Source organism: Thermobia domestica, chromosome 9 (assembly GCF_964235325.1).
Source record: "Thermobia domestica chromosome 9, izTheDome1.hap1.1, whole genome shotgun sequence".
Lineage (NCBI taxonomy): Eukaryota > Metazoa > Arthropoda > Insecta > Zygentoma > Lepismatidae > Thermobia > Thermobia domestica.
The window spans coordinates 59,745,160-59,758,131 of NC_137462.1; the positions used below are offsets into that span (position 1 = coordinate 59,745,160).

The window sequence follows — 12,972 nt, forward strand, 5'->3', positions numbered from 1 at the left end:
AGAGCATTAGCGACTACGCTACGCAGGGTAACTAGAAATGAAGGAAATGGTAGAATGAAGAAAGTGGGAGAACCTCGAGAAAACCCCACCCAAAGGGTGTTTGTCCACCGCAAAGTTCACTTGGCGCGACCTAGGATCGAAGCGAAGACTCCAGACACAAGAGCTGAACGCTCTACCACTGAGCCAGCTGCGTAAAACTTGCGAAAAGTGGAAAGCTGCGTAAAACCAATAGACAGATTGCTGACCTGAGAAGATCATTTTAAGTGTAAAAGGAAAATATGCAACTTGGGATTATCAATGTTTTTCCTTTAATTTTGAGAAATTTCATCCCCAAACCTAACGCTTATTTCTATTATATATACATTTCCAACAGATAAACAAGAAAATAGTGGATTAACTCAAATACCAAATTAAAAATCTCTTACAAGCTGTCCACGTTCCAATAAAAATGAAGATGGACAATTTCTATAGCATACTTATTTAATTTTAATTGTATTAGTGGAAGTCGTATTGGATTTATTTTCTTCGTTTTTCTTGAAGGAATTACTTTAGTAGACAGTTGTAGTAAAACAAGTGATTTGTGAATCAGCTTTGTCCATATTCGACAAGTGCAACAACTATGCTCCTGTTCCATTAACATCTAGGCTTCGTAAGTGACTTGTAAGTTTTATTGATATGGTTATCAAGGTGCTTTCAGTATTGAAAGAAAAATAAATAAAATAAAATAAAATTATCCATAACGATCCAAGATTTGTTTAATGCTACCCTTATTATACTGAGAGGTTTTCTTCTTTCTTCATGAAACGATTCATTACTAACTTTGACTTATATAATACTCTAAAGCAGGGCTTTCAAAGTAGGTTTAAAATCAATGGTGTTCAATATCCTGGGCGTGCTACAATACTTCCAGATTATCGAGAGTTTGTTCTACTTACATGATTTCTGAGTAACAACACACTGAACGCACACAGAAATCTAGATTTCGAAACCGCAAATTAAATCGTCTGATGATAAATAAAAATAAATAAGATAATATGTACTAAGTGCAGTGAAACCTCTCTAAAGCGGACAACCGTGGGGAATCAAAAATTGTCCGCTATAGAGAGGCGTCCGCCTTAGAGAGGTTTCAATATTTTCTTACGTAAATTAGTGAACAAGGCAATATGCAATTAGAAAAAAATATTTTTGCATGAATCTTGTATGCATTTACGAATATTACAAAAATGTTACTGTACCTGCATGTCCTCCGCCATCCAATAATCCATCCATCCATGCACAACACAGAAATAAGATATTATAGTTCTCTGCACTTATCACTACTTACTACGTTTTCAGAATGTCGCTTTAATTTTTGTGTTAATTGCAGTCCAGTAGTTTTTTTTCTTTAAGACAATATGCATGCATATTCACGGGCAAAAAATACCAAACTTGTCTTCTGCTTGGTTAGAGATTCCAGCAGGACAGTAGAATAACGTGTCATCCCAAACGGCGGGCAACTGTCAATCACTTTTGTGTCTAAAACAGGTTTGGTGGGAGCGGCATACAAGCAAAGGACATAAGAGTGTTGTTAAACAGAAACACTTCGTCTAGATCGCTGAGCAGAAGATTGAGGAGGCAAAATGTTGTCTACTTTTCAACTTGTTTCTAGAGAAAGTACATAATATGGAGGTAAATAATACCTATACAAGACAGAAAAGACTGTCCGCGTCCGTACTGGAGAGTGTCCACTTTAGAGATATTTGCTCATATGCTTTCTCTTATTACAGTGTTTGGGGATTACAAAATATGTCCGTTACGGGACGTGTCCACTTTATGGAGGTGTCCGTTAGTAGAGGTTTCACTGTAATTGGTTTTTCGATTTTAGGTTAGATGCAAATCATAAAAAGTACTAGAAAGCACTTCTCGGATTACAAAAACTATTTTGTTAACAACACTGTCCATGTTGATGACTATCAGGCTATTTTTCAATGCGATAGTTTTTACATTGGAATGACTAGGAGGAATAAAAGCAACTAGAATAAAAGAATATGTCTATCAAAACACCGAACCATATCCAAACAAAACTTACAAGAGGTCAAATTTATCAGGGAAACGTCATAAAACAAGTAGAAAGATATATGGTGAAGTCATACTGTTATTAGAAGAAAAATACAACATTGAATTTGGGCTAACCTTGATAAGAACTAGAATTGTGTTATATCAGTTTCATTCAATCCCCAAAGGCTATGCAAGATGGAACGTTTTGTCTATATGTGAAATTTAGCAATTGAAGTGAAGTGAAGATATGACAAACGCAAAGACTACATTCTTTCAAATTGTAAATAGTGTGCACACAGTTGCGTTTTATAATGTTTTATTTCTACATAACTGCCCTTTTCTAGTTTTCAGCTAGTGTGTGTATAAATCACCAATAGTTACAACAGTGATTTTGGTATTATCGTTCTCTGGGTGAATATGTAAAAATCTTTACGTCAGCGATCTTCAATTAAGTGACTGCCCGACACAGCGACAGGATTGGTTGCTGAATTGATCCCAGTAAAGTAACCATCAAACAGAAATTACAAAGCTTCTGAAAAAATTTTGTTGGCTTTTTAATTATATACCAATTAATATTACAACTTACCTTGTGACCACACGTCATGCACCGCTGCTGGCTGGTAAGTAAACCATGAAACGGAGAGTCCATAGGAACACACGATGCGAGTGACGATCTTCTACATATTCGGCTAATAATGCCGTCATAGCATAAGAACCCGCCTCTCGTTCGTGGGCCAAACTCCATGTGGCTCGCATGTAACGCTTTCACTTGATCTTTATTAAAGAATCCATTCTCCTTCACTTGCAGAGAAGCAGGCAGGGAATTGGTCGATCCTTCGTCACCTTTAGAGTAAAGATTATCAAAAGATCCAAAAATTTTGTCTGAAAAGTATTTCTCAGTCTTCTGGTAGCGTAGTGGACTCCCATTGACTAAGGGTCGATCAGTCTTCTTACGATTGGCAACTGTCGCAGGCTCTCCAGCACTGTTTGGCAAAATTTGATATGAATTCTCTTTCACGACTTTTGACACCACAATCTCATTATTATCACTGGGTTCTATCAACTTAGGAGCATCGAAAATAGACATAACGTCAACCTTCTGGAGCTCCTCCTCCATTGTTGATATGAGGACATGAAAGAGTTCGTGAGCATCTTGCTCCCCGGCGCTGATAATCCATCCATGCGATGTTAGGGCTTTTATTACACACGAAGGTGTGTAGGGATTAATATCAATACTTGGATGCTTATTGTTTAGAACTGAAAAGAAAGAAAGAAAAAAAAAATGAGAACCACATCCGGAAATGCTACAGACAAGTAGTGAAGCTGAACTGAAGTCAGAATATCAGATTTTTATGAAGATTATTTGATAGATAGAAATTCTTAACTTTTTTCTTTTTCTCTTTTAGTTTAATGTCCCATGATTATGCACCAAGGCTAAGAGAGACTGCGATAATGAGTGAATGGTGGAATCAAGAAAGTGGGAGGAAATGGGAGAATCTCCAAGAAAACTCCCCCACACAGTGTTTGTCCACTGCAAAGCCCACTTGGCAGGATCTGGGGTCGAACCAGGGACGTCATGTGCTATGAGCGCTCTACTACTGAGTCACCATGGCCCCATAAAAGTTACACAGAATAGAGGCTATGAGCGAAAAAAAAAAAAATCTTGTGATCTAGGTACTAGTTCAGAAAACCAGGTGCCATAATACAAATCCAATTTGATACATATGCCTAATATGTTTAGACCGTAAATTTACTGGTAGAATCTTTCTATTTCAAGTGTGCCCCTACTCGCGCTGCTGTCGATGTATGTTTTCCCGTACTTTCCTTGAAAGAGGAAGAACAAGTTGCTTTGGCCGAGATCCTCCAATAGTTGGATGTCGACAGGGTTGCCAGATTGACGAGCTTCGCTGTTCACTGTCTTGTTTCCTATTCTAGGTAGCCTACGATCTTCACTCAGCAAGACAAAACGACTGAATGACAAATTGGCAACACAGCCGAGGTCATTCACTTCTTTCTCCAAAGCAAAGGTTTTTTCATTAGAGGGCGGTGGAGATGGGGCCCAAGTATATTTCACATATTTTCCGAGGGCACACTTGAAACAGAAAGACTAAAAATGACTTTAATACACTGTTTACCAATAAGAACATTGAATTTTAAAAAATGAGATAGAATGAAATTTACAAGTGATAGTGAAATCATTTTTGTTTTATTGTGAAAAGAAATCAATGGCATTAGGCTTGTAAGATAATGTCTCTTAAATGTCTTCCTCTTTGCTTTGTTGAGTGGAATGAATTCTGAGGGTCCAATTTTGTTCCACTTTTGCGCCGGAAATTCGCGGTTCATTCAATATTCCATTTCAGCTCACGAATTTTTCATGGCTAACCCTCATAGATCTCAGACTCGAGATAACCCGACAGAAAATAATCTAGAGGAAGAAATCACATGATCTAAGCTGCATGCTGATATCACAATTTCTCGACAAAAAGCATCCGGAGATCTTTTCTTGCAATAAATTCAGAATAATATGGTAAATTCGAATAATATATATGCGTTGTTCAATTGTATATCTTCCCAGGCTAATGTACCACAGACTACTGGACACAAATGTCACAGTTTAATATTGTCAATCCAGTTAGTGTTGCCAGAACATAATTTCAAACTTCTGACCTTTTATTCATAAGCCCCTTATACAACAGGAATTAAATATATTTGAGATTCAAAGTAAATTGGAAGCTTTGGATTTTATAAGGAATTTGTTATAATTTTCTGTGAGTCCATCCCAAGTACGTACATCAGAACTATTGGCAGGTAAAAGTTGGGAATATCACATTAAAAAACAAAGCGCTAGACTTGTATATATCCAGTCACCATTGAGACATGGCGCCCAATATTTTTCAAACTCTGAACAGAGGTCAATATTTTTTGTTTTGCATCTTCAAAGAATTTACGCACAATATATGAGATTGCAAGTCTGCGCGATGAAGAAAATACTGAACCAAATGGACAATAATTTGATAAAGACACATAAATAAAGCTTGGAATATTACATTAATAATAATAATAATAATAATAATAATAATAATAATAATAATAATAATAATAATAATAATAATAATAATAATAATAATAATAAAAATTTAGAAATAAGACAACCAAAAAAGATGAAGTACGTAATTTGGTTAACCATTATGTGAATTCGCTGATGAGAGGCATCATTTATTGACAGTTTAAACTACATAGTGTACTCCAGATATGAATGCAGTCAACTCCAGGAAGTTTTTGTAAAAATTTATTTTTATAAATTTGACTATGCGGCTATTTTTGTTTTTATTTAATTTCTGACACTAATTTTAACTCACGTTCTTTTCTTTGCAAAACAAAGTTGTGTTCCCTTTATTTATTTATACACATTTCTGGGTATTACCGGCGTCTATGATCTTAAGTCGTCACGTATGAGGAAAGACGTCCCTTGATGAGCACATTATCCATTAAAGGAGGCGGGGGAATCGAAGAAAGAAAGGAAGCGGTCTGGAACTTGTATGCTAGGTACCACCCCATTATTTGCCTGGTGTGAATGTGGAAAACCCAGGAAAAACTCACTCAGGATGACTGACCTGAAAAAGCTGTTACACATTTTCAATCGTGTCTACACCAGGAATCGAACCCAAAACCGCTTGCACAAAAGGCAACAGTGTTAGCGACTACGCTACGCGGGGCCACGGCTGTGATTCAGTCTGGCATATACAATCAAGACTTCTTTGGATAATCACGACAAATCAATCCACAGAGTGGTGAATGTGCTTATTTTCATTTTCAAATGAATGCACATGAAACACAAGCCACCCATATTTGGTGCACAGTGCCGAGCTCATTCCTGTTACAGGAATTTGAGATGGACACGACACAATCTATAAAAGAGCTGAGAATAAAATTTCCTCATCTCTATCCGAAACTTAAGACTCTATCCGAAACTTAAGAAGGTAGATTCCTAAGGAATGTATGGTTTACTTTTTTCAAGAGAACAGGAAACATCAATTATATATTTCAACATCATTCACTTTCACTGATAATCCTTTTCCTTTAGCTGACGGGACATATTCGTGGAACCATACACATACGAATGCACGGAAAAGTTAGAAACACTCGCCTCTGTTCTTTTTAGGTATGTTTTTAGAAGTCAGGCAGCCATATTTGAACTAATTATCTTAGAAAATTAATTACCTATTAAGCAGAAAGAGACTTAGCTCTACCATTAAAATTCTGCCAGCAGTTTCAATTGCAGAAAATTAAGAAAGTCATCTTCATGACAATACAAGTATCTAAGTCTATTAATTTACTTTCATAAATGGAATCTTTAGTTTAACTAACGGTGGCGAATGTAAATTGGTAAGCAAATACCTAGCCTACCTTACTAATACACAAAAGAACGTGTGTGCGTGTCGTAACATTTTCAGATGGAGAGGAGTCACTAAGGGTCATCAAAGTTGGTATACGGATGGATTTTCACAAGATCTAATCGTGTACGAACCTGTTTGTTCAATCTTCGACTCGAGCGGAGATCTACATGTTCCAGAGGATCAAAAATTACTAACCAATTCAGAAGAATCAGAAGCCTCAAGTTAGACAACTCACACTACTTAGTTGTGTTGCAGGTTACATATTGTTCAGTCCGTGCTAAGAATAAGCACCTCTGGTAGTGAATTAATAAGTACAGGGTGTTTCAAAATGAATATCTGGGTGTTAAGGCTTTGCAGTATGTATTTCAAATATGTGGGATGTATTTTGACGAAGGACACGTTCTGCACCAAAGAGATCAGGTCAAGAATTGCCACAGCCAAAGAAGCATTCAACATGTCACTCTTAACTAGCAGCCTTAATATTGGACTAAGGAAGAAATTGGTCAAGTGGTACATATGGAGCTTGGACTTTATGGTTCAGAGACTTGGACATTAAGGAAGTTAGAGAAGAAATATTCAGAGAGTTTCGAAATGTGGTTTTGGAGGAAAATGATGGACAGAAAGAGTAACAAACGAAGATGTTTTGAAACGGATAGAAGAGGACGCTTCTAGCCACCATCCTTCTTAGAAAGTCCAATTGAATTGGAAACATCTTCCGAAGAAATTGTCTTCTTCATACCGCCATACAAGGGAAGATGGAAGGAAAGGGAGGAATAGGAAGAACAAAAGTGATCGATGATTTGAAAAATATAAGAAAATATTGGGAGTTGAAAGAGGAAGCTGAAATCGAGAACATCGAAGAAACATTTCCAGGCTTAAAAAACTTATTAGTCCCACGATTTGCCAAAAGGCCGAATACCTAACAATAATATAATAGTATGTACTGCATTTAACGTAATTATACATAATATATCAAATGAAAGAGCAACTCAAATAGTTTTTGCTACAAGTGTTCAATTGAGCACCATTCGTCACACGGCACACATCAAGTTGATAGGAGAGAAATGTGCATAAACTTTCCGTCGGGATATGGAACATAACACATTCAATTTAGGGGAATCTCGTTGTAACTGCACGATCTCGTGGGGGTTTGCTGACTCCAGGGTGCGAACATTATGAGTATTCACATAGACATTCAGGTGAAATATCGATTCATCACTGAAGACAACATGATCAAGAAAATCTTCGTCGTCATGCAGCAACATTTCTTTTGCAAAATTGGCACGTAAACCGTAGTCTTGTAGCAACTGCAACGATAAGGACGTAATTGTAAGTGCCTCCTTCAAATTCTCCACACAGACAATTGAACTGTAACTACAGATTCAGTCTTTGCAAAAATATAAAATACAAAAAAAGCTATCTGCTCACTAGTCGCCATCTTTGTTACTAGTGCTTTCTAACGGCAGACAGAGGAAACAGTGCATCCGCATACGTGCGTACGAAACTGTTTAAGCTGCTCTTTTATTTGATGTATTATTTATAAGTTAATTGTAATACATACTACAAAGCCTTAAAACGATATTCATTTTGAAACACCCTGTATAATGAAAATAGTGGAAATACTCGATGAAATCTCACGTACAAGATCTTTTCATCAAAAACTAGATTTTCTAGGATCAAACATGAGACTCTTGAGACAAGAAACGACCATACCCTCTCAACTGACTTTTACAAAAACCTTTTCAACATTTAGTTTTCTACCTGAGAGAGAATTTCAAGTATACATACCTAGTAATACTTTATGTAAAGTAGAAACTAAACTGTTTTCGTCTAGATTTTTAACATGTTGTGCAAGCCAATCGATGAATTCCGGGCAAGACGCTAGAGCCTGAAGAAGTGTGTTCAGAAAACATGTATAGCCAAGGTTCACTAATCCTTTTATTTCTGTGCAGAAAAAGAGAGAACACAAATAAATAACTTTATATTACATAAAATACATAGATTTAGAATATAACACAATGAAGACATTTCTAAACACTAAATTATATAGCTACGAGTCTAATGCCTTTTGGAAACGGCCCAGTAAATTTTCTATTGCTATATCCTGCTGCCTTCTTCTAACTCAAGCAATTGTGTGTGGAAATGTAGATTAGTTAAATGTAGAAGACACGAAATATTATCTTGAATCTCGAACTAATTATAACTAAAAGACAAATTCTGACCAAGGCATATATTATCTAATTAATAATAGCGTTGGTCAGAATTTGTCTTTTATTTACTACAAGAAGTTCCGAAGTTTGAAGGAGTGGCATTCAGATAATAATGATATTCCCTTGCTAAACATTCATTTCTTTACTATACTCTACAAAGAAACAACACTGTGTTCATCAAATGTAACTCACTGCAAAAAGTCGACCTAATATTTTAACCAAACACAATTAACTTCAAAACTCGAGGTAAAAATTCTAATCAAACGTGCTTAGTTGTGGAAATCGAGGTAAAATTTTTGATAAAATGTAACAGTTGTACAAATTTATTTATAACTAGCATTAATTAGCCGCTTCGCTGGGTTAAATTAAGAAAAAACAGTTCGTAGTTTACTATTACTAAAGCGCTCATTGATATTGGTCATTTTCGATTAATTTTATATATCCCCTCTCCTTCCCATGTTGCGGGTCACGGCGTCGGAAGTGTACTTCTTCATCTCAGCGACCCCGAAAAGTATAAATTCGACACTGATATTGGTCATTTTGACTATATATATATACCCTCCCACAATTTTTGCGGGGCTTAATTTGGATTTAAATGGCATCAGAATGGTCACTGTTTATCTTAGCGACCTCATAAACTATAATTTCGACATTAATATCGGTCATTTTCGAACATTTGTAAATGTCTTTCCCTTCCTTTAAGTTACATCCTCAAAGTGATATGACAAAAATCATCTCATGTTCGAACTTCATCTAGGTTGAAAATTTGATGGAGATCGGCCCCGTGGTTCAAGACCTACTAAATTTTATTTATTTTTATACAACTCCCCTCCCACCTCCACCCCTAAGTTCTATCGTCAAAGTGGATAGATGAATACCATCCCCGGCCCGAACCTCATCTATGTTGAAAATTTGATCGAGATTGGTCAGGTGGTTCAAGGGTAAAGTCACATAGACAATCACTTTCATTTTTTTTTACATATATATATATATATATATATATATATATATATATATATATATATATATATATATATATATCTCCGCCTCCCCTCCTCTCCCCTACGTTGCGGCGTCAAAGTTAAATGATAAAGATTATCCCAAGTCTGAACGTCATCTATGTTGAAAATTGGTAGAGATCGGTTGGGTGGTTCAAGAGTTATTAAGTTTTATTTATTTTTATATATCTTTCCCCTCGCCTTTCCCTCCCATAAGTTCTACCGTCGAAGTAATATAATAAAAACCACCCCAGGTCCGAACTTCATCCATACTGACAATTTTATTAAGATCGATCTTGTGGTTAAAGTGTGATGAAGTCAAAAGACAGTCACTTTTATTTTTATTCTTTTTACATATATCTCCCCCTCCCCCTCCCTATGTTGCACCGTAAAAGTGAAATAACGAAAACATCCTAGACCCGAACCTTATCTATGTTGAAAGTTTGATCAAGATCGGTCTGGTGGTTCAACAGTTATTAAGTTTTATTTATTTTTATAGATTTCTCCCCTCCCCTTCCCCTACCCTAAGTTCTACCGTTAAAGTGATATGATAAAAACCACCTCAGGTCAGAATCTCATCTACGTTGAAATTTTTTTTAAGATCGGTCGGGTGGTTTAAATGAGGAAAACATCCCAAGCCCGAACCGTATCTATGTTGAAAGTTTGATGGAGATCGGTCCGGTGGTTCAAGAGTTATTACGTTTTAATTATTTTTATAAATTTTTCCCCTCTCCTCCTTCCCCCCTAAGTTATACCGTTAAAGTGATATGACAGAAACCACCTCAGGTCCAAACCTCATGTATGTTGAATTTTTTTTTAAAAGATTGGTCGGGTGGTTTAAACGTGATGAAGTCACAAAGACAGTCACTTTTATTTTTTTTTTTTTTTACATATATCTCCCCCTTCCCCGCCCCTTTGTTGCACTGTAAAAGTGAAATGAAGAAAACATCCCAAGTCCGAATCTTATCTATTTTGAAAGTTTGATCGAGATCGGTCTGGTGGTTCAACAGTTATTGTTTTATTTTTATAGATTTTGCCCCTCCCCTCCCCTAAGATCTACCATTAAAGTGATATGACAAAAACCACCTCATATCTGAACCTCATCTATGTTGAAAATTTGGTTAAGATCGGTCGGGTGGTTTAAACGTAATGAAGTCACAAAGACAGAAGACAGTCACTTTTATTTTTACTTTTTTGACATATATCTCTCCCCTCCCCTTCGTTGCACTGTAAAAGTGAAATGAAGGAAACATCCCAGGCCCGAACCTTACCTATGTTGAAAGTTTGATCGAGATCGGTCGGGTGGTTTAAGAGTTATTAAGTTTTATTCGTTTTCATATATTTTCCCTCCCCTCCCCTAAGATCTACTGTTAAAATGAAGTGATAAAAAACTGCCCGGGTTTGAATTTCATATATGTATGTTGAAAATTTGATTTAGATCGATTGGGTGGTTCAAAAGTAATTAATTCACGAACATGGTCACTTTTATTTTTATATTTATTGATTTTTGTATATCTCCCCCTCCACCCCCTCCTCTTAGTTGTTCCGCCAAAGTGAAATGATAAAAATCATGCCAGTCCCGAACCTCATCTACATCGGAAATTTGATCAAGATCATTCGGGTGGTTCAAGAGTTATTAAGTTTTATTTATTTTTTTCTACGTCCCCCCTCCCCTAAGTCCTACCGTCAAAGTAAACAGCTTAAAACACTCTCAGGGCAGAACCGCATCTACGTTGAAAATTTGATTGAAATCGGTCGGGCGGTTCAAGAGATTAAGAGTCACAAACATAGTCACTTTCAATTTTATAATATAGATAGGTTTCGATGTAATACTTGAGGAGTCCTACATTTAGTTCATCCAAATCTAACCTATCCTGGTATTTTTGATTCAAAAGAAAGCTGCAACACATAACAGACAAAAAATTATCATTTCAAGAGATGGGATATTATGAATATTTAACTATATCGTTTTATAAATTTTACATTTTTAATATAGGGGGAACATAATGGTGTATCATAATTTCTAACTTTCGAATAAGCTGGGAAAGAAGGTTCAATATTCCCATGCAATTCAATGCAATGACATACCAAACAAGCTTTCCCTGCCATCTGCAGGTACATTTCCGAAATTAAACTACCTACATACTTTTCTGTGGTCCGATTACTACCCAGTCCACCGACTAATTTAATTTCACAGGAATTGGCGTTTACTATTATGTTTGCCCGAGCCACTCTCTTCTAAGAAGTTCAACCTTAGAGCCAGTCTGTTTTTCAATTTATTTATAATACTGTAAAATTAAAAGATTAATTTTGGTATTTCTCTGCATTAACTTTCTTCTACTATTTCTTTATTAAAATAATCTATGTTGTTAAGCTTGTTCTGAACAAATATATCAACAAATTAATAATTATAATATTTAAACATGTTTTGGCAGTAAACACAGTCGCGCAAACATTATTTCGTACCATATCACATCTTTAGTATTCTGTGATGGTACTTTTACCGAAGTAGCCAAAAGTTTAAGTTCATGGAAACACTGATGCTAAAATGTCACTTACCTTTTTTTCGTTTTCGCTGAGGAGTGGAGGGTCCCCATACTACGTAAACACCAACGGCTACTGCTATTACCGCTCCTGCTATAAGCACTATTTTCTCATTTTCCATTCTACTTTAACCTAAAACAGGAACATTTTGGTTAATGTATAGTATTGAAAGTATTCCTTGAAAGGTACGAACGTAGCAGACAGAAATACCAATAAAAGTTTGATAAAAGAGGGCATAACTACAAACACTGAATCCAGGACAAGAGAGTGTCTTCAAATAAACTATAGCCATTTTTCAGTTGCTATAGGTTACACATTTAACAGAAACGTAAACCTACCTCTGTATAGCAGATTTCCCTGACTTTCGGCATATTTTGAAGTATTTTCCTGACATTCAAGGTCAGTATTAACTCTGAAACTAAATGAATGTATAAAGCCTCGAGATACAAACGCAAGTTTACGCTTTTTATTGCAGTTACTTAAAAATTTGTTTTGAGAATTAATCTAGCACTGCCTCCTAGTCTGAATGAGAAACTGACCCACCATGATTCGATACGGTAAATAAAAGTTTGTTTGTTTTTTTTTTAACAAACATCCTTTTATAGGCAGTGCCCTACACCCGTATTAACTATCCTGAACAGTCCTCAGTGCTGCATTTTGTCTTCGAACTTCTGTATGACTAATGTCTTTACTAGAGTTTTAAGGGTGTACTTGTTATTTTTTATGAAAAGTTGTAAAACGGAATTGCAGACCGTACAGTAATATGCTGAGCTATTTCTTTATTTC

At 36.0% G+C, this 12,972-nt stretch overlaps 1 protein-coding gene across 3 annotated transcripts in view; it reads right to left on the reverse strand.

Annotated features, from left to right (window-relative positions):
* The window catches only part of Usp30 (ubiquitin specific protease 30), a 58,045-nt gene that overhangs the window by 35,577 nt on the left and 9,496 nt on the right, over positions 1-12,972 (reverse strand). For all 3 annotated transcript variants that reach the window (XM_081771187.1, XM_081771184.1, XM_081771186.1), the window contains exons 2-4: positions 12,202-12,318; positions 8,223-8,378; positions 2,624-3,294 (exon numbers count right to left, since the gene is read on the reverse strand). In XM_081771187.1, coding sequence (XP_081627313.1) covers positions 2,624-3,294; positions 8,223-8,378; positions 12,202-12,307 — 933 coding nt within the window. In that variant the 5' untranslated portion in view covers positions 12,308-12,318. The remainder of the gene's footprint in view (positions 1-2,623; positions 3,295-8,222; positions 8,379-12,201; positions 12,319-12,972) is intronic.